General features: G+C 41.2%; 1 protein-coding gene across 9 annotated transcripts in view; it reads left to right on the top strand.

The window, feature by feature from the left end:
- Positions 1–22,814, top strand: part of LOC309395643 (ADP-ribosyl cyclase/cyclic ADP-ribose hydrolase 1-like) — a 42,618-nt gene extending 19,804 nt beyond the window's left edge. The window contains exons 5-11 of one of the 9 annotated variants that reach the window (XR_014175955.1): positions 1,729–1,805; positions 3,301–3,393; positions 12,062–12,148; positions 13,324–13,365; positions 13,744–13,814; positions 17,350–17,397; positions 22,621–22,814. Coding sequence is in view for 3 of the 9 variants with exons in the window: in XM_081960066.1 (XP_081816192.1) it covers positions 1,729–1,805; positions 3,301–3,393; positions 12,062–12,148; positions 13,324–13,365; positions 13,744–13,807 (363 nt within the window). In the remaining 6 variants the exon portion in view is untranslated. Of the gene's footprint in view, positions 1–1,728; positions 1,806–3,300; positions 3,394–12,061; positions 12,149–13,323; positions 13,366–13,743; positions 13,815–17,345; positions 17,398–22,620 lie in introns of all 9 variants that reach the window. The other 8 variants (XR_014175956.1, XR_014175952.1, XR_014175953.1 and 5 more) reach the window with 8 other exon arrangements.
- Positions 22,815–23,027: the final 213 nt, after the last annotated feature.

The following is a 23,027-nucleotide window of genomic DNA, read 5'->3' as shown; positions in this document are numbered from 1 at the left end:
TGATCATCTGGCATTCTTAGAGCTCCACTATTGATTAGTTTACCCTGAGCAAGGATAGCCAGCTGCACTTTCAATAAGTTCTCAACTCAAGCTCCATGCCAGAGGTCTTCAAACTTGGCAACTTTAAGACTTGTGGACTTCAACTAGCAGAGCTGAATTCTGGGAGTTGAAGTCCACAAGTCTTAAAGTTGCCTAGTTTGCAGACCTCTGCTCCATGTACTTGTGGATCCCCAAATGGTGATGATTTCTTTCTTTCTCCTGTTTTTGCTCCCAGGGGGCTGCAGAGAGGCCTGCTAGGCACCCCCACACCCTATTTTGGGCCTAGCAGGCCTGCCTGAAGCCTCCTAGGAGCCAAAATGGTGGGATCCGGGAAGAGGCAGGGGAAGGTAAGGTTGCGAGCCCAGTGGGGATGGTGAGGGGGATGCAGGCAAGTTCTGGGGAGTGGGGGTTAGTAGGACCTGTAGGCAAGAGGAGGCAGCTCAGTTGGGGTGCAGGACAGGCACCACATGGCAGCTTAGGCAGGCAAAGCAGTTTAAGCAAGAAGCCGCCCGGGAGGCGAGGAGTGACTGGGTGGGGCGGGTGGGTGGGGCAACCAACTGGGGAACCGGGTTGGGGGAATGGCAGGCCTGGGTTGCTGCCGGTTCCAGAAACCCAGGCTGACAAGTTACTACCTATTCAGCTGAACCGGTCCGAACCGGTAGGAACCCACCTCTGCACCAGAGGGTAAAAAAGGAGGAGAACTTCAAATTGGTTGTAAGTACCATGTTTTGCTCCAACACCTGTCATGCCACTGCCCAACTTCCGTGACCACTTGATGCCAGATGCCATGTGGCTCATCTCATTGCTGCTGCAACTCGCAGCAGGATGCCGCAAGACTCATCATGGCACTGCCGCTGCACGCATCAGGAGGCTACGTGGCGTGTTGTGCTGTTGCACGCATGAGCAACAGCACCGGCATGATGAGCCTTGCGTTCTGCCACATGCGATGGCACCAGTGAGATGAGCCTCATGGCATCCTGCTATGAGTGACTGCACCAGCGCAATGCACCATGTGGCATCTGGCTGTGAGTGGTGGCACTGGCACAATGCCATGTTGTGGCATTCATCTGCAAGTGGCCACAAGCGCCTGCAGTTGAAGTCGGGCAGTGGTGCGACAGCTGTCGGGGTGTGGGAGGCTGTGGTGGTCCTAAGGTAAGTGGGAGTGGGGTGCATGGGGCAGCTCCACCCCCCCTCCCCTGCCTTAGCTTGATTTTTACACATGCGCCTCACTCCACCTCCTATAACCAGATGGTGGTGGGGCTTAACTAGGGCTTATATTTGGGGTAGGGCCTATATTAGGCGCAGGCGTGAAAATCAGGCTAGGGCTTGTTTTCAGGGGAGGTTGTATTTTCAGGGAAACACGGTAGCTTTCAGGGATCCATTATAACTTTGAACAATTGTTAAGCAACCATAAGTTGTGGACTCCCTGTATTTGTTGGTTTTATTATTACACTTAAGTTTTTCCTCTTCCATGAATTTTGTGAAAAACTGAAACCATTTTCAGACAGCATTGATATAGGTGGGTATGTCTTGTTATGAGTACATATCTTTGAAATCGCGGCAGGAAAATTAATCCTGTAGACATAAGGTGTTCAAACCTCTATTGCATTTTTGGAAACACAAAATAGCAACCAAATATAAAATAGATGATTTGTTGGTAGTAAGAAATAATGTTCCTCCTTGTTTTAGTTTGCAGAAACATCCTGTGGAACAGTCCAGGTGATGCTCAATGGGTCAACAGTGACTGGAGCATTTAGAAAAAGCAGGTATTCTCTTTCCTTTCATGGGCATAAAATGTTCAGAAAGTAAACAAGGAACATTTTCTTCACGATTTATTTGTGGGTATTTCTGATCAAGCATCTATATATCAGCCATGGGTATCTGCAAGATATGGAATAAAGATGGCAACCACAATGATATGATTGAAGTATTACTGTAGAAGATGACCAGGCTGAGCCTGAGGAGGGGTCAAATGCGTCAGGAATCCCTTCATGCCCATAAGAGATCTAAGTCCTACCTTGAATTCCTTATCTACCACCAAATTGCTTTGACTGTTAGTAGTTCAGATTCTTGTAGAGAGCTTAAGCTTGCAATAAATATTTACATCCATTTGAACTGCCTGGATCTTCTGATTTCTCTGGCGCTTGACAACTATCAATTTTAATCTGCATCTCACACCTGACACACATTAAAGAGGGTGGAGCTTCAATTGCACCATTGTGCTGCCATCTTGATTTTTCCAACTGTACCCTTGCAGATACCCCAAGGACCAGGTGTAGCTTTTCTAAGCACTGGACTAGCAACTGGGCTGTGGCTTCCAGTTCTCAGCCTGATTGATGATAAATGATAAGTTCTGATGCATTTCAAAAATGATTTGCCTTTTCCCTGGGAAGGAAAAGACAAAAGAAAAAAATGAAAGAATAAAGAAACCAAAAGAGTAAAGGTTTTTTTTAAAAAAAGGAGAGCAAAAATGTAGCTCCGTTTACCATTTATTTCAGTAGCAGCCACCCTGGGTGTGCAGGTCCCAAATAGGTTCCTTCCGCTGAAATACTCCTCTTGAAAATAAAGCCCCTCCTTTTGACATAAGGTGTCAAAACAAAGGCAAGGCCTTCATAATAATAATAATAATAATAATAATAATAATAATAATAATAATAATAATAATAATAATAATAATAATAATAATAATAATAATAATAATAATAATAATAATAATAATAAATCAGTGTTAATATTTATTTATTTATTAAATTATTTGGCTGCCCATCTTGCCACAAGATAACTCTGGGAGGCTTACAATCATAATAATATTTGCATGGAAATTCATCACAGCATGGGTTAAGAGGATAGATAATCCTAGGTGGGGGCAAGTAGGGGATATCCCTTAAGATTTTGGACCATACTCTGTTCATTTTGCTAATGCCAAAATTCAGCAAAATCCTTTTTGGCTATGTCATCTTGTGGTTCCTTTTCTTTTCTTCTTGGTTTTCTTTGTGAGCTTGTCCCCATGGCTGAGAATTTTATGATGAACAGCAGACAAGGCTCATCCACCATTCACTGAATATGCCAAGCACTGATCCCCCTGTTGAAGAGTCGGAATATATAAGGATCCAGAAGGACCAAATTAGGGTCTTTTTTTCTCTTCTGAAAATAGAAATATATATCCAGTAACAAAGGAGTTCTATTTTAACATTTTGGCTTGATATATGTGTTTAACCAAGAAAAGATTTTGAATGTGTTTCTCTGCTTCTGCTGTTTCAGCATTTTTGGCAGTGTTGAAATTGTTAACTTAAACCCAGAGAAAGTTTCCAAGATGCAGATTTGGCTAATGCATGATATTGGTGGACCTCAGAGGTATGTATGGTTAGCCCGTGCAGAATATAGCACTGCTTTATTGCCATATTCAGGATAACACATGAGAGATGGGCAATATATAAATTTAATAAATAAAACAGTATATATCAAAATGACTTCTTGTGTCTCTTGAACGGTTCCTTAAAAATGAGTCCTTTGTCCTTAGATTTAGTGACCTGTCTTTAGAAATATAGTGGAAACACCATTTAAAAAGAATTTTTATTTCATTTATTTATTAAATTTATTGATTGCCCATCTTAACACGGATTAATGGTTATACATTCATACCTACCCATTACAATTTCCTTTTAGCATAAGCAACATCATTAAAATAGAAAATAGGGGATGAGGAAACAATATGCTCCCCCAAATTAAAGGCAAGAGATAAGAAAAAAGAAAAGGAAATAGAACTGCATCTAGCTGACCCCAATACCACCAACAGGTCACCCTTTATCTTCCTAACATCACAAATGAGCCTCACTTCCACCACAACAATGGACATTTTCTTCTTAAACCTCTCAAATCCCTCCTTCTCTGGATTACCTTCATTCCATCCAGTGGTTGGATTCAGCTGCTTCACACTGGTTCAGCCGACCAATTGTTAATGTTGTGTGAAGTTTGGCGAACTGACTGAATCACCACGCTTGGCCTTGCATCTGAGATCATCCTTCCCCTCCCAGCCACTACTCCCAGCCACTACTCACCTCGCCTGGCCTTGCCTCAAGCCGTTTTGGCATCTCAGCGCTCTGCTACCGGTCCCCCTCCACCCTCCAAGCGAACTACATCTGCGCAGCAAAACCACAAGGCAGCTCTAACAAGGCACCCAGAGGGAGAGGCTGCAACTACTAAACAGGCAGCCAAGCTAAGTGAAGGACCCCTTCATCACCAAGTGCCTCAGCAGGCAGACAACAGTCTTCACAGGGGGCCGATCTAGCGCCCGGAGCCGGCTCTGTTTTAAAGAGGCCAGGGACATTGTTGGGGCTCCTGCGGAGAGGGGTTCAGGCCCAGTTCCCACATGGCACCATGATCCACGAGCTGGTGCTGTGCGACTACCTGGGCAACCTCTTTGTGGGGCGGTGACCTACAGGTGGGCACCCCTTGCCCCTCCCCTCCCAGTCACTCCTCACCTGGCCTGAGTAGGTAAGGCTGATGGCAGGGAAGGGAGATCAGTTCCGGGGCCACCAGGCTCACCCAAAGGACCACCTGGGGGGAGACATGGTGAGGCTCGGCCATCTTTTGGGCCTGGCTCTGGAGGGATGCCCAAAGAGAAAGCGCCTGGTCCAAGCACCCAGTGCCCCAGCATGGCACTGTCCCCCAAGGGTCGCCCACTCGCTCTCCCATCTCCTGGAAGCGGCGTCCCCCCATCATGGATTGGATGTGGATCCTGAAGTGGAGGGGAGGGTGAGTGGGCAACAGCCAAGAGCTGAGTGCTAATGGAGGCCAAGCCCTGCAATGTTGCGACCAAGGCAGCCCTTTGGCCAAACTCAGCAGGTCCAGAGCGAGTCTCCCACCCGCAGTATGCTACTTTCCACATTTAAGTTTGGAGCTGCTAGAGGCTGCCCTCTTCTCCCTCTCTCTCCCCTTTGGTGGGCAATCCCATGTGAAAAAGGGGGTGGCCACTATCAGAGAGGGGAGAGTGCAAGGTTGGTGCTTCTGGGACAACAGGACCTGGGAAGCATCTGGGTCCGGCTCACCTGCCTTCTCTTCCTGTCGCAGCTGTGTGTGCTTCCGCTGCTGTTCCAGAGGACTGGCTCGGGAGTGAATGGGAATAAAGAGGCCAGCCAGCAGGCTGAAGGTTCACTTGCTTGTTTTGCTCTCCTGCCTCCACTCTTGCAAGTTTCGCTGCCTTTTCTCTTCCTGCCTGGCTCTCCCCATCTTTGAGACTGCAGCTCCCTATATGGGAAATATGGCTGTGAGAGAAAGAGAAGCCAGGTGAGCTGGACCCAGACACTTCCTGGGTCCCTTTGTCCCAGAAGCACCAACCTTTCACTCTCCCCTCTCTGCTAGCTGCCACCCCCTTCTTCACATGGGATCATCCAGCAGCGGGGAGGGAGAAGGAGTGGCCGCTAGCAGAGAGGGGAGAGTGCGAGGTTGCTGCTTCTGGGATGAGAGGACCCAGGAAGTGTCTGGGTCCAGCTCACCTAGCTTCTCTTCCTCTCACAGCCAGCTTTCCTATTTAGGGAGCCACAATCTCAAAGGAGGACTGTGCGGGAAGAGAAAAGGCAGAGAAACTTGCAAGAGCAGAGGCGGGAGAGCAAAGCAAGCAATGCTTCGGCCTGCTGGCTGGCCTCTTTATTCCCCCTCGCTACCAAGTCAGCCAGGTAGTATCACACAAGGCCACAGAGGTTTAATAGCATCCCGTCTCCTCACATGAGAAGCGACCAAAGGGCCTTCTCACCAGGAGCACTGTCCTCATTCAGATTCCCCACCTCCCTCTTGTGGCCCTCAACTGAGTGTGGCTGCCCCGCCAACCAAGGAGACAAGCTGACTCGCTTCGGCGACACCACCACCATCTATGCCCAAAATCTTTCAAGTCTTGAAATGTTTCTTGAAAGTCACTCCAAAGGGGTGAGCAAAGTAGGCTCCTTATTCTACATTCTCATTAGGGGTAGTCCTTGACATGGCCACAACTGAGCCAAAATTTCCATTGCTAAGCAAGATTTAAATGAGTTTGTTCCGTTTTGTGATTTTCCTTGCCGCTGATGTTAAGTGATGTTCAGTAGTAGTAAATAAATAGAGAGGGAAATTGTATCTTATTGAGGCCTTTGAGGCAAGTAGCCGGGAAGCAGGGATGGGCATGGTGAGTGACGTTGAGTTGGCCATGCCTACCCAGTCACATGATCACCCAGCCACACCTTCCCAGCCAGTCATTAGGGCAAAGAACTGGTTGTTAAATTAGTTTAATCCCACCACTGATTCCACCCAACTATTGTCAATATTTGCATGAGCAGTGTGGTGGTTTAGTGGTGAAGACGCTTGTCTCCCACTTGGGAAGTTGAGAATTCAATCCTAGATAGCAGCAGATGTTTCTCTCCTCGGGCACAAAGAAAAAATATCTGCTGCAAACTCTCCATGGCATGAAGAACAGCACTAGAGGACCTGCAAGGTCCTTCCAACTCTGTTAATCTGTTAAATCTGGCAAGTAAACACACAGCTCCATTCAGTTGTTTGACTCTACCCTGAATTAAGGAATTGCTGGGCGATTTTAAAAACGTTATTGTCAATATTTGTGTATGACAACACACACGCTCACAACACTTATTATTTAAGAATCACTTTTTATGCAGATTGCCATGTAACAATGTCTGTGCTTATCCCAATTTAAACTCTCCAGCAAACTATTGTTTACTTTGAGCATTCATCTTCCGATCCAATCTCCACTTCGTAAAAAATCTAGAGTGGTTTTTATTGCATTCTTGGTTTCTACCATTAGAGGTCTCTGTTCCCCATGAATACGCTAGATCTTGCTCATATTAAAATGCAGCAGTGATTTACAGCAGTGTTTCTCAAACTTGGCGACTTGAAGTCCACAGGACTTAAAGTCGCCAAGTTTGAGAAACACTGATTTACAGTATAGGTTGATAACATAGTTAGCTAGATGTTAGCTTGGATTTAGCATTTTTTTTCACGTATCTGGTCCATCCCAAGCACCTAGAATAGGCAGAGGTTGTTATTTATTAGGGGAACATAATTATATAAATATAATAGATATTTATATGATATATAAATATGTAATTATATAAATAATTAATATAAAACAGTATAAACAATAACATATTTAATAAATATAAATAACATTAAAATAATAGAAAATAATTAATTATATATAAACCCAATGCAGCTCAATATCACTGAAAAAGAAAACCAAGAAAAAAAAAACTCAGGATGGATGCATAAAGAACTCTCTGACCAACTGAGGAAAAAAAGGATAAGTACAAAAAAATGGAAAGGGGCAAATAATATAACAGAATACTGACAAATAGCCTGAAGCTGCAAAGATTAGGAAAGCTAAGGCTCAGAACAAAGTAAGACTTGCAACAAATGTCAAAAACAATAAAAATGTGTTTTCAACACATAAAAAACAAGAAAAAAGTCAAAGAAACAATCAGTTCACTAATGAAAGAAGATGGCAAGGAAGTAAAGGACAATAGAGAGAGAGCAAAACTGTAATTCATTCTTTGCATCTGTCTTCACACAAAAAGGAAATACAAACCAGTTTACCAAAAACAAAACTGTAAAAAAGGCTAGGAACAAAAATTAAACTAAGCAAAAAATAAGGCAAGAGAACATCTATCAACTCTAAATGGATTGAAAACTCAAGGTCCTGACAGATTGCATCCAAGAGTTTTAAAAGAACTCTTTTAAAGTTTCTTATCAACTCAAAATGGATTGAAAACTCAAGGCCCTGACAGATTGCATCCAAGAGTTTTAAAAGAACTGGCAGATGTGGTCTCAGAACCTTTCTTTATTGGCCAAGTGTGATTGGATACACAAGGAATTTGTTCAACACCATCTTTCAAAGTTCTTGGAGTGCTGGGAAACTACATAAGGACTGAAAAAGAACTGATGAACTCCATCAGGGGAGGAAAACACAGATTTAGGAAATTACAGCCTGACATTAATACCTGGGAAGATCTTGGAAAAAATATTCAAGCAACAAATCTGCAAACACTTAGAAGCAAATGAAGTTATAACCAGAAGCCAACAGGGGTTTGTCAAAAACAGATCATGCCAAACAAATCTTATTTCATTCTTCGACAAAATGACTAAATTAGTGGATCAGTGAAATGCTGTGGACATAGTATACTTAGATTTCAGTAAGACATTTGCCAAAGTAGATCACAACCTACTTCTTGGTAAGCTAAAGAAAATGTGGGATAGTCAGCATCACCAACAGATGGATTTGTAACTGGCTGACAAACCATACTCAACATGTAGTCCTCAAAGGAACTACATCCACATGGAAGGAAGGAAGCAGTAGGGTACCCCCAAGGTTCCATTCTAGGCCTAGTACTCTTTAATATCTTCATAAATGATCCAGATGAAGGAATAAAAGGGCAATTCATCAAATTTGCAAATGACCCCAAGCTGGCAGGAATAGCCAACACTTCAGGCTCAAAATCCAAGAGGATATTGACAGACTTGAACACTGGGCCTTATGTAAGAAAATGAAATTCAGTGTAGATAAAAGTAAGGTTGTTCATTTGGGTACAGGTGCAGACTAGGTCAATCTTGGCTCAATGCCAATGACAGATCAAATCATTAATGAGGGGGGCCTTATTGACAACGGCCCTCGCGTTGCACAACATCAGTCTCAGGCTTTTTTCACATTCTCCCAAGCCTTTTGCAGGGAGTCTACCCATTCAGTCAGGCTTACTGAGGAAACTTAGGCATTGGGACAAACTCCACCCCTGTGTCCACCTTGAAAGGCATGAAGGTCATGCTGATATGTAGGGTATTGTTGTATGCCACCTCAGTGAAAGGTAGCAGATCAGCCCAATTGTTTTGTTAGCAGTTTACATAGCACCTCAAGTACTGCTCTATCATTCCACCACCCCGTTAGTACTCAGATGAAAAGCTGAGCTAAGCCCCTGGAAAGACTCAATTGACTTTAGAAACTCGCTCCAGAATTTGTCCATAAACTGGACCCCCTGATCAGATATGATCCTCTTTGGGACTCCATGCAGTCAATAAATGTACTTCAGGAACAGCTTAGCCAGTTTATGGGCTGAGAAGTGAACTTGTTTGGGAAAAAAGTTAATCAATGTCCAAATTAGGGTGTTGCACTAGGAGGGTTATATTCAAACCAGCATCTTATTTTCTTTTGACCCCCCCAAATAAGCACTTGGCCTTATTTTCGGAGAGGTCTTATTAATTTTGAGGTGCAGGAGGCGACAAGTATGGTCACCTCATGGCTGCTACTGTGTTACAATATTTTTGGGGAGGGCTTCTTTTTTTGGGAGGGCTTATTTTTGCACATGCGCTCAAAAGCCCGATTGGGCTTATTATCCAGGGAGGTCTTATTTTCAGGAAAACAGGGTAACAGGTTATTTGCAATGTCCGGCATTTGTAGAGTTGACACACACTGTGTCAACTCTACAAATTTGTACATCTAGATTTGTCTCTTCTTCTTTTTTTAATATCCTGTATAATTAATATCTTCTATTTGATTTATGAAAAGCAATTTTCTGTATGGACTTATCAAAAATTTCCTTAATGGCATACTCCAACTCAGTGTTAAACATCTTAGTAGCTTCCTCTGGTGGTCAAAAAATGTTGTTTGTTTGTTTGTTTGTTTGTTTGTTTTTTGTTTTTTATCCTTTTTCTAACCAGTCAGAGTTCATGAAAATTGGCAAATTTCAACCAACTACAATAAAACAGTACAGGGATACAGATTATTTTTAAAATAGTAGATTAAAATAACAACTTTTATCCTTATATTCCAAGTGAGAAAATTCTCTATGCTTCTTTCTTTTGGCTGCCTCTAACAACTCTCTTCCTTGTTTAACAATAAATAAGACTAAAAAATGGCATTCAGATCTTCAAAAGGAGTTATAGGCTGTAACTAAAGAGAGCCTCTTTTAGCCAATAGAGATAATAGTCTCTTTAATTGATTAAGAAATGAAGGGAACAGCTTATTGTCTGTTTGAAAAATAAATTCCAAATGGCTAGTTTTATCCAATGTGATTTCACATAATCTTCAGATTATTATTATTATATACTTTATTCATTAAACATGAAACTCAGCCAACTGAACATTCAAAAATGCATTACCAATACCAGTGACTGGTGCTAATGGTTGATACGGTTTGCTGCCAGCATTCTAGGTATCAACCAAGTACCTTCTTAAAATATAAATTGTTCCGAGTAGCGCAGTATTTTGCAGTTCTCCTGGTGTTATTGCAGGAAGCTGCAATTTGTTGATGTATCTTGTAAAATTCTTGGACATGGTGCCAAGTGCCCGATGACAATGGGTATCACTGTTACATGCTTCATCCATAGCCGTGTAGTTTCGATGCAATATTTCATGATTTTTTCTAGTTCTTTTTCTTCGACTCTGGCATCTCAAGGAACAGCGATATCAATAAAATGTACTCTTCAGCCCTCTACAACCATGATATCAGGCATGTTGTGCTCCAAATGACGATCCGTTTGTTTCGAAAGTCCCACAAGGTCTTCACCTTCTCATTTTTGATAACTTTTTCCACTTTATGTTCCCATGACTTTCTGGATACAGGTAAATCATATTTTTTACATAATGACCAGTGGATTAATTTAGCAACTCGGTCATGTCTAGCTTTGTAATCAGTTTGTGCTATTTTGCTGCATTCACATATTAAATGTGAAACAGTTTCGACTTTGTTAATGCAAAGTCGGCAGTTTGGATTGTCAGTGGATTTTTGTATCTTTGCTTTCATGGCATTAGTTTTGTAGTGCTTGTTCTTGAGCAGCCAGTATTAAACCTTCCGTTTCTTTCTTGATAGTTCCCATCTTAAGTCATGTCCATGTCAAGTTGTCATCACATTTTCCTTCAATGTTTTTCAAGTGCTGTCCATGCAAAGCTTTGGTTTTCCATCTTGTAACCATCATCCTTTGCTAATGCTTTCACTATATTTCCATTTCCCAGTTTTATTCATTCTGGGTTTTTTTTTCATTTTTCCTCACTGCATGGATAATATAACACATTTTTCAAGTCCAAAGTTCATTTTGCTGTCACTGTGTTGAGTATTGATTTTTAAGTTCAGTGGAGTTTTCACATACATTTTTAAGTCATCCATGTATAGTAGGTGGTTTGTCTTGCCATATTGGCTTGAGATTTGGTATCCCAGTTTTGTTGTTGTTGTTATTATTATTATCAAAGTAATTCTGAGACATTAAAGGAGGGGATGGCAAAACAGGAAGAAAAAATGCATGGGTGACAAAAGGGATTAAGATTCTAATAATCTTTTGCCATATTGGGTAATATGGCACAATATGACCAATTACTCTGGATTTGTAGAAAGCAAGAGAAAGGGAGGAAGCTTAGAAAAGAGGGCAGCATGGAAAAAACAAAAATAGAGTCATGAGAAAAAGATGAATCTTAAAAAAAAGACACAGAGGATCTAAAACATATTTACAGTAACCTCTTTTGTATTCTGAAATTGTATACAACTTCTGCAGGGTGGGCTTTGTTATTAATCTAAACATTAGAATCTATAGTTTTTTTCACGCATTGCTCTTTAGTTTTTCCTGTTCCTTGTTTTGGATCTCGATCCTCCCTCTCCCATCCCCCATCTGAGCGTCATTTTACATTGTCTTTAATTGTAATGATAATACTGTGAAACCCCTTCCAAATATGCTATCTATGCGTGCAATGTGGTATAAGAAGAAAAAAATGCTTTCTAATTTTAAAAAAAACCTTCTCTGTGTACTGATGCCTCTTTTGGTCTGCTTAAATGGTGAGTGCTGGGGGCAAGACGGATTATGCTGATCTGGGTGTTTGGGAATGAAGTTACCCTGAAAACACTAGAGAGATTTATAAATTATTGGGAAAAAAATATTTATTCAGGAATCAGGCATCAAGTTTTTATTTTCTGGAAGGATTTAGCACTTTTTTCTATGCAAATTTCTGTGACTTACCGAGACATCATGTACTTGGAACTAACATGTTATGTGCTTCTATTACCAGGGAATCTTGCACAGGGCATTCCATTGCACAATTGAGAGAGATCTTGGAAAACCGAAATATAAGTGTCTCCTGCGAAGACGATTACAGGTAATTTCTGTGCAGCAGAATAATAAAAATTACAGAAATAATGCAAGGTTATCATCTTCAAAAAGTTCAACAAAAACAATTTCTGCTTTATCACTTGGTAGATATTATTGTTATTTTAATCAACAAGTATCAATCACTGTAATTTTTAAGGATACCGTTTAAACTAGAGTTAATATAATAAAAGAAAAGAAATGAATTGATAAAGGTTAAATCCATGGATCCCCCCCCCACAAGTCAACCTTTCCAGAGGTTAAAATAAATCTTATAAAAATGGTTCCATTATATGGTTATAATGTAAATACATGCAGAGTCAGATAAGCAAAATGTAGAGTGAGAAAGAAATCAAAGCTTTTGTAAACAGCTTTTCCATCAGTTTATTAAAGTGGTGTTATCAAATCAAAAATTAAAGATTCAAATGTATTTTTGAATGATGTGTCCCAAACTTGAGGCTTCCAATCACATAAAGAATTATAGGATGATCTGGGAGGAAAGGGACAGCCAAACAAATCACTATTCATACAAATCATTCAAAGATAGTGTGATCCCAAACTAAATCTTGGATGCAGTGAACTCTCTATTGATGTGATGGAAAGACATACTGTATTTTTCGGTCTATAAGACACACTTCCACCCCAAAAGTGGGTGGAAATGTCTGTACATCTTATAAAGTGATTGTTGCCAAATCCCTACCCATCCAACCAGCCCCCACCCTTTGGCTGTTTTTGTCCTCCATGCACCCCATTTTCAGCATCCGCATGCCTTGTTTTCAGCCTCAATGCATCCAGTTTTCAGCCCATTCCAGGCAGCAGGGATTGCCGCCACTGCTGATCTCCACCAATCACTGTCGATAGGCGGCTGCGATCCCCACTGCCTGGAATGGGCTGAAAACAGGATGTGCGGAGGTCAAAAATGGAATGCACAGAGGCTGAAAACGCAAGATACGGAGGCGGCGATAGGCGGCAATTATCCCCACAGCCTGGAACAGCTGATCCGTGGTATTCCGGGAGGCCAATCCAACCACGAATCAGCTGCTTGTGCTAAATCAGGCTGTGATAACATGCTAAAGCTGACCAGGCTGTTTGCTGTTTGCTGCAAGGATGCTAGCCCGACGAATACCAATGGATCCTGGGAGGCAGAAGCAACTTTTTTTTCTTGTTTTCCTCCCCAAATGCTAGGTGCGTCTTATGGTCCGGAGCATTTTATAGTGCAAAAATATGGTAATTAATTTTATGTCTTTGTTGAAAGTTTAATGTTACATTCAAAAGTGGTTTGAATTATGTTTCTTATCCAAAGTAGTAGGTTTTCCCGTTTGTTCTGTATTTTTTCTTTGTTTCTTGTTTGTTCTTTGTGTATTAAAGTAGAAATTGTGACAAAATTAAACTATCATAAACTGTGTTCAGTAAGGGTGCCTAAAGTGTCCTATTCTACTTATATCAATAATAGAAACTCTTCTGATATTACACAGATATTGATAAATTAGATCTATACATCTGGGTGGATGTAGACTTGCCATATTTATTTATTTTATTTTATTTATTAAATTTGCCGCTGTATATGTGGATTTATATGTATATTTTGTTACTGTTTTACAACAGGCCGGCACAGTTACTTCAGTGTACTAGAAACCCCAACCACAACGCCTGCACAATTTGTTCCTGAAATCATGGTATTGTTGTTAACTAAATATTATTATTAGTGGAATGCAGTATAGCATATAATTTATAAAGAAGAAACTATAGAAGTAGAAGATGGTAATAAGCAAAATCTCAGCTAATCTTTGATTTGCATTTGTACAGGGATATTGCATACGCTGTGTGCATTTGCAAAATAAGAATGAAATGATTAGAAGTGATTTATATCTTTCAAAAAATAATGAAAACATTCTTATTAGAGGCCACTTCAAAATGTGAGGGTTATGTCTATCAGAGATCAGAGCCATCCCAAGTCTTCCATTTGATAATATGAGTCTTCAGACAATTTTGCCAGATTAAACTTTGATCTTAATCAGCTCAGCTTTTGATCCTGAGATAAGTAGACTGCCTTTCATCTATGGCCATCAGTAGTTGGATCTTAGGGGAACTCCTGACTTTTTGTATTCTGACACAAAAAAGTCTAAAGTTGCACATAAAAAATTGCTCTGCCTCCTAATACAGCCAGCAACCACAAAGACCTTTGGATAGGGGAAAAAACAATGGCCAATGGTGCCAGCCATATTTTTGAAAAGAACATACATTCTCAAGTGGCAGTGAAAACTGGAGTCCTACTGGACAAGTACTTAAATATGAACTATATTTGTGTGCAGCTGCCAAAAAAGCCAATGCAGTCCAAGACTGCATTAACAGAGGGTTAGAATCAAGATCATGTGAAGTGTCAGTACTGGTTTATAAATCTGTAGTAAGACCACACTTGGAATGCTGCATCCAGTTCTGGTCACTACAATATAAAAAAGATGTTGACACTCTGAAAGAGTGCAGACAACAGCCACAAAGCTAATTAGGGGGTGGGGGGTGGAGGCTAAAACGTATGAAGAACGGTTGCAGGAATTGGGTATGTCTAGTCTAGTGAAAAGAAGAACTAGCAGTGTTCCAATATTTGAGGGGCTGCCATAAAGAAGAGTGGGTCAATTTTAAAAAGCACTAGAAGGCAAGACAAGAAGCAATGGATAGAAATTAATCAAGGAGAGAAGCAATCTAGAATTAAGGAAAATTTTCCTGACAGTGGGAACAATTAACCAGTGGAATGGATTACCTTTAGAAGTTGTGGGTGCTCCATCAGTGGAGGCTGGTAATTAGAGACTGGATAGCCACTTCTCTGGAATGGTATAGGGCAGTGATGGTGAACTTTTTAAGGACCGAGTGCCCAAACTACAACTCAAAACCCACGTATTTATCACAAAGTTCCAACGTGGCAATGTAATCTGAACAATGAGGTTTTGTGAGGAATTTCAATCACTCATTCACAACTTTACTTCTCCCTGGTGTCCCTCTCCATCTCTCTCTCTCTCTCTCTCTCTCTCTCTCTCTCTCTCTCTCTCTCTCTCTCTCTCTCTCTCTCTCTCTCTCTCTCTCTCTCTCTCTCTCTCTCTCTCTCTCTCTCTCTCTCTCTCTCTCTCTCTCTCTCTCACACACACACACACCACACTCATTTTTATTCCACTTTCCCTGGGTCCTTGGGAAAGGAATGGCATCTTTTCCCCATCCCTGTCATTAATAATCAGGATTTACATTTTGTGGAGTTTCTCTCCTCCCCTACCCAGAAAAAAAACAAGATTCAGAAATGTGAACCAAGAAACCAAGGTGTTTTTTTTACTACTGGTTCTGTGGGTATGGCTTGGTGGGCATGGCAGAGAAAGGATACTGTAAAATTTCCATTCCCACCCTACTCCAGGGGAAGGTTATTGCAAAATCCCCATTCCCTCCCGAACAGCTGGGACTTGGGTGGCAGAAAATAGATGGGGTAGGGCCAGTCAGGGGTGTTATTTACCGGTTCTCCAAACTACTCAAATTTCCACTACCGGTTCTCCAAAACTGGTCAGAACCTGCTGAATACCACCTCTGGTCAGAGGGCTACCAGTCTGAGAACTTGGTGCAGTCTGGAGCTGCTGCATTTTATGTCCATTGCCTCCAGCCAAGGCCCTTCACTTTCTTTCCAGGACTGGTTTGCTGAGGAGGGGGGAACAGCCCTGATGCCTCTGCTTCCCCCCTACACATGGCCCTAGTCATCACTGCCCGGCTTCTTCAAAGGCACAACACTTTTCAAAAGTGGCAGCTCATGTCTGAAAGTGCTGAACAGCGGGACAGGCCTGGCCTCTTCACCATCTGATTCTCCACTAGGAGTGCTTCTGTTGGGCCACCCCCCCTCGCTAGGCTTTTGTGCTCAGGCTGGGGCCGGGAGAGGGTTAGGGTTAGGGCTAGCCACCTCCTTCTTTCTCTTGGCCCCACCGACAAGGGAGGAGGAAGGCTAGGCTTGAGGAATGGCCCCCACCCCACAGGATCTGCCCCTGCTGTTCTCCCCAGCTCTCTTTGCTGGTGGCAACAGCAAATGTACGTGACAAAAGCGGAATGTTGTTTCCGTGCAAAGGCAAATACATGGTGCTTCGCTTCCATACTAAGGCTCTGCCTATCACCACTGCCACGACAGGGCAACAGCTCTTTCATCCCTCTGCCATGACTGGGTGACAAGGAGCCACAGCAGACACAACTTCCAGTTAGCATCACAACGAGACAGACTGGAAAAGCGGGCTCCCGACGGACCCCGTGAAATCCAAGGCTGACAAACCATTGCCGGGCGGTCTTTTAGACCAGAGCCTTCTTGGAGAGAAGATGAAAAAAGAGCTGCATCTTGAATGGCCAAAAGGGAAGAAACTGATTCTTCAAAAGCCAGAGAATAGCTCTATGACCTGGCGATGTGGGAGACAGACATGGCAAAATGTCTGTCATAAAGTTGGAGGCAACCAGGCTAAGCATGAGTGCAGGAGCGATGGCTCGACAAAGTGACAAGTTTGCATGAGAAGATTTAAAACCCACTGATCAATAAGAGTGGATTTGTGATTAGGAGAGAATTCAAATGTAAATTAGAATAAATGGAGGAATTGGGAACTGTGTGATAAAACAAAGAGAAAAGGAAAAAACATAGCGGTTAAAAAACATTAAAACCCAAAGAGAACAGACTGTTTATCTAGCTTAGGAGGCGGAATTAAAAGGACTGGATATTTTATTAATACAGAAAAAAAATCTTCTCTCTAGTTGAACTTATAACCTGGAAAGACTTTGCTTTAATAGCGGATAATTGATAGACCCCAAACTCCACGGAAACTTTACGAAGGAGCTGGGGGGGGGGAACCCTACGATTTAAAATTGAAGAAGAATACCCCCCCCCCTGTTTCTGTGCTACAATTTGTATTTTGTGCTCCTGTGGAGTTAAAGATTACATTCAAGATTTAAGATATCTGACTGAAAAAATAGCAACTAAGAAGCGGAGGCACCTACCAGAAAGAGGAGCAATCAGCAGGCAGAGAGGAAATTGGGAGCTGAAAAAGCTGGTAGCCAGAGTTTAACAAAAAAGACCAGGAGGCTTGCTTTTAACATGGTTTCAACACGATTTAAAACTAAAGAAAAAATCCCCTTCCCTACTTCCTTGCTACAATTTGCTTTTTGTGTCTTTGTGGAGTAAAAGGTTACATTTACATTTCTACCAGAAAGAATGCTCATTTGGAAGAAACAAATAAAACGAAAGAGCTGATTTTGGCGGTGAGTACCTTGGACCTTGGAATCAGGCATAGGCGGTTTGACTACATTCTTGTACAATGAAATCTTTTTCCTTTTTTGTTTGAAAGGGGAAAATTTGAACTGGACTGGAGTTGGTTGATAAGAAAAAAGTGGGAGTTTTGAAGTGTAAAGAATTGGGATACAATCTGAAGAAGGAAAATAGCAAATTAAAAATTGGGCATCAGAGAGGGGAGATCTTAAAGAAATATGTGAAATGTTGAAAAATATGTGTGAATCATTTGGGTTGAGAAAGGATGTTAGCTTGGATATTATGGAAAGAAGCGGAAATGGAAGCCAAAGTATAGAAAAAGCAAGAGAGAGGGAGGGAAATAATAAGCAGATAAAGGATCTTGTTGGATTTAATAGGGGCACAAAGAAAAGGGAAGATTGTATCCCAATAAAAAAAAAAAGGAAAAGAAGAAAAAAATGGAGCAGATAGGCAGCATGATGAAAGAAAGACAAGAGTTCATTACAGGGGGAAAATATAATAAGAAAAGAAAAAGGGAAAATAGGATGAGGAGACAAAAGAAAATCCTGAAGAGGGTACAATGAATGGTACAGCAAAAAGTTACAAAAAACATTGGGAAGAAAAGATATATAAACAGCAGAAAGAGAAAGGAGAAGTTCAGAGATTGGGATTTAAGATTCTTTAAAAATAAGTGGAAGGGAAAATAAAAATTGGTAGATTAAAAGAAGAAAGGAAATACACCCATAGATAATAAAAATCGGGGGGGGGGAGTGGAGAATGTTTGTAAAGCATATGCTATTGTGAATTTTAATTAACTGTAACACTGAAATGTAATATGTGTGTATGGTACAGAAAGGATTGCAAGCAAAAAGGAATTAAAGGTAAATCAAGTAAGGTGAATAAAGATAGTAGGCTAGATGGTATGTATTAATAATGGAAGGTGAAATGATTATGCCAGATTACAAATAAGAAAAATATTAATTGGGAAAGTTACTAGAGGAGGTGAAAAAATGGAGGGAAATTTGGAAATATGCCTAATAATATAGAGTTAAAATTATAAGATGAGACAAAAATATGGGGGCTTAATGATGTATAAGTATGTAACAGTATTATGAGGATAGCGGGAAATTTGAATCCGTCTTGCACTGCATCCAAAAAAGAGGTTGTTACTGGGGGGGTGGGGGATAAATTGGATTCGTATAAAGGTATCCCTTTAAAAGAAAAACTAGCAATATGGAAAATATCTTTTATTTTTTTCTTTGGGAATATAATTATTAATGCCACTGATATTAAATGGGATTTGCTAAAAGGCAGAAGTACACCACATAAAATAGAAAATGGAAGGAAGATAAAGAGAGGGAAAGAGAGAGAAAGGAGACAGGAGAGAGGGAAGTAGAAGGGAGGGAAAGAGTAGGAGAGGGGGAATGTGTGGAAAGAGAGGAGCGGGAGAGAGCAAGGGGAAGTAGAGAAGAGAGAGGGCAGAGGAAGAAATGACGTAGGGAGGAGGAGAGGGAGAGGAGAAGAGTTGAAGATGAAATAGACTATAATATGGTGTATGGAAAGCAGAAAAGCAAATAAAAATTGAAGAGGCTTAATGGCAAGAGAAATTGATATATTATTGAATATTTAAAAATGTTTGTTAAGATGTAATGGTATACTTTGGATTATATTATGCAGGGGAAACTCGAAAAATTAGAATATCATGCAAAACTTCATTTATTTCAGTAATGCAACTTAAAAAGTGAAACTAATATATGAGATAGACTCATTACATGCAAAGCAAGATAGTTCAAGCTGTGATTTGTCATAATTGTGATGATTATGGCTTACAGCTCATGAAAACCCCAAATCCACAATCTCAAAAAATTAGAATATTACATGCAATCAATAAAACAAGGATTGTACATAGAACAATATCGGACCTCTGAAAAGTATAAGCATGCATATGTACTCAGTACTTGGTTTGGACTCCTTTTTCAGCTATTATTGCCTCAATACAGCGTGGCATGGAAGCTATCAGCCTGTGGCACTGCTGAGGTGTTATGGAAGACCAGGATGCTTCAATAGCAGCCTTCAGCTCTTCTGCATTGTTCGGTCTCATGTCTCTCACCTTTCTCTTGGTAATTCTCTATGAGGTTTAGGTCAGGTGAGTTTGCTGGCCAATCAAGCACAGTAATCCCACGGTCATTGAACCAGGTTTTGGTGCTTTTGGCAGTGCGGACAGGTGCCAGGTCCTGCTGGAAAATGAAGTCAGCATCCCCATAAAGCTCATCTGTGGAAGGAAGCATGAAGTGCTCCAAAAGCTTCTGGTAGATGGCTGCATTGACCCTGGACTTAATGAAGCACAGTGGACCAACACCAGCAGATGACATGGCTCCCCAAATCAACACAGACTGTGGAAACTTCACACTGGACTTCAAGCATCTTGCAGTGTGTGCCTCTCCATTCTTCCTCCATACTCTGGGTCCTTGGTTTCCAAATGAGATGCAAAAGTTGCTCTCATCAGAAAAGAGGACTTTGGACCACTGAGCAACAGACCAGGTCTGTTTTTCTTTAGCCCAGGTAAGACGCTTCTGACGTTATTTGTTGTTCAGGAGCAGTTTGACAAGAGGAATATGACATTTGAAGCCCCTGTCCAGGATCCGTTTGTGTGTGGTAGCTCTTGATGCACTGACTCCAGCCTCAGTCCACTCCTTGTGTAAGTCCCAACACTTTTGAATGGCCTTTTCCTGACAATCCTCTCAAGGCTGCGGTCAATCCTGCTGCTTGTGCACCTTTTTCTTCCACACCTTTCCCTTCCACATAACTTTCTATTAATGTGCTTTGATACAGCACTTTGGAAACATCCAACTTCTTTTGCAATTACCTTTTGAGGCTTTCCCTCCTTATGGAGGGTGTCAATGATGGTTTTCTGCACAACTGTCAGGTCAGCAGTCTTTCCCATGATTGTGATTCCTACTGAACCAGACTGAGGAACCATTTAAAAGCTCAGGAACCCTTTGCAGGTGTTATGGCTTAATTAGCTGATTAGAGTGGGACACTTTGAGCCTAGAATATTGCACCTTTTCACAATATTCTAATTTTCTGAGATTGAGAATTTGGGGTTTTCATGAGTTGTAAGCCATAATCATCACAATTATGACAAATCACGGCTTGAACTATCTTGCTTTGCATGTAATGAGTCTATCTCATATATTAGTTTCACCTTTTAAGTTTCATTACTGAAATAAATGAACTTTTGCACGATATTCTAATTTTTCAGTTTCACCTGTATGTAAGTTAAAAAATAAAAAAAACATTGGGGAAGAAAAAGGAGCCACAGCATAAGGGTGAAAGAGTCGCATGTGTCGCATTGTGGCTCTGCATCGTAATGGGCTTCAGGAGGAGGGCAGGACCCCACCTCGCCCATTGTGAAGCATGTGAGTGAAAAAGTTCACTCAATCAATTCCAACTTCATGAGACCTTTTTCTTTTGTGAGAAGTTGGAATTGATTGAGTGAAACGTGATGGAGAAACACTATTGGAGCTAGGCGGAGGTGATGGCATGCGTGCCCATAGAGTGGGCTCTGTGTACCACGTCTGGCACGCATGTCATAGGTTCGCCATCACAGGTATAGGGTCTCCTGCTTGAGTATGGGGTTGGACTAGAACACCTCCAAGGTTCTGTTCTGTTCAACTCTCTGCTTGCTTCCAGAAGTTGTTGGTGCTCCATCACTGGAGGTTTTCAAGAAGATATTGAACAGCTCTTTGTTTAGAATGGTTTATAGTAGGGGGTTGGAGTAGATCTCCAAGGCCCCTTCCAGTGGTGAAATTCATTTTTTTTTACTACCGGTTCAGCTTGGTGGGCATGGCAGGGGAAACATACTGCAAAATCTCCGTTCCCACCCCACTCTGGGGCCAGCCAGAGGTGGTATTTGCCAGTTCTCTGAACTCAAAATTTCTGCTACCAGTTCTCTGAATTACTCAAAATTTCCACTATTGGTTCTCCAGAACCTGTCAGAACCTGCTGGATTTCACCCCTGGTCCCTTCCAACTCTGTTATTCTGTTAATGTGTGGAAACCCAATTAAACATCTTGAGAGCTCCTCCGGACATGGAGAATCTACAACTTTTGCGGGTCAACTATTCCACTGCTGTACAGAAGTTACTGGAGGGTAATTTTTTAAATAACTTCATTGTAGAGCCATTGTTTCTGCTCCTCATTTCAATGAGAATGGAAAATGCTTCTTGATCATCTCTTCTCTGGCACCTGAACCTTGATATCCCATTTACTCCCCCACCCCTCATAATTGGTCTTCTTTTCTCCAGGCTAAACACCTGAAATTCCTTCAGCTTTCTATCATAAAGCTGTCCTCACATTCATGTATTTTCTTTGTTGCCTTCCTCTGAAGTTTTCTAAGCTGCTAAACTGTATTACTTCCATCACATCTTATGTTTGACATTCAGAAAGGAACAGGAAAAGGCAGGCCAAGATAATTGCATTAAGAATCTCTTATCACCTAGTTCAAAAGATCCACTGGACAGCCAGTGGAGTAGCCAGGACTACAGAGAACTTAAATGCATTGGGTGTTACGCAAACTAGAATTTCTCTGCTAGTTATTAAAATATTTTTATTGGAAAGGTAGTTGCTTTAAGGTATCTACTCATTAAAATTAAAACAGCAATGGTTTTTCTTTTCAAGCTAGTGCTGAAGCTCGTCCAAAGAAGGCCTGCTTTAATAAACAGTAGCAAGGCCATCTACATAGGCATCAAATAAGTCAAGATGGCAGTCAGTATCACGTAAACTTCTGCAGGTTAAACAGAGTGAGACTTCAATGACACGGACATGGTTGCTATGTTGACATTTTTAATCATTCCTGACGATCCCTGTGAACAGCAGAAAGGTTCTGTTCTTACACAAAGTCCAAATTATTTTTGAGCATCAACAATTTTAATCATTAATGATATGAATGCTGGAGAGATAGAACCCAGATGGCCTAGCTGATGCTATAGTGGAGCAATAATGTGTTTAGAAGGGGCCTCCCTCCTGGCACCCTGGCAGGAAATGTGACTGTTTGTACCACCTTGCAATATTTGTTTGATCTCTCTCCTTGGTGTTGCTGAGACAGATAATGCAAGAAATCTCAGTCTGACTTCTAATACAAGCTTCAACTTGTATTAGTTGAATGTAATGCATATTTTCTAACATTTTAATAACAAACGTTCCTCTCCCCCCTATATTGTTTTTGCTTCCCTACAGGGGAAGACAGAAGAGTGAATATCATCAGATTCAGAGAAACTCGACAGATTGTTCAATTTAGTGAGCTTTTTTCTATCAGATAATTTTATGCCAATCAATAAGTTAGTTTCTGCTTTTCTAAGTGTCAAGTTTTTGTTCTATTTTATTACTGTTTTGTTCTATTTTATCGTGTGTATCATTGTTTGCGGCTGCTAATAAACGTAACAAAATATTTTAATAAAATATCCATTTATATTTTATTCCATTTTCTCTGACACCCCCCCCCCATTATTCCAAGGAAGACAATCAAGAATGGTTATTATATATGTGTGAGAGGATAAATTGGAATTTGAGCATAGGTCTCTCTAACTCTTGGTGAGCCATTGTCCTCTTCTGTTTCAACTCTAAATTAAAATTGAAGGTCTGAA

The sequence above is a fragment of the Natrix helvetica genome, assembly GCF_964273705.1.
Source record: "Natrix helvetica genome assembly, chromosome: 7".
Classification (NCBI taxonomy): Eukaryota; Metazoa; Chordata; class Lepidosauria; order Squamata; family Natricidae; genus Natrix; species Natrix helvetica.
Note: the sequence above shows the minus strand (reverse complement) of the source record. Positions and strands in the feature narration are given on the sequence as shown.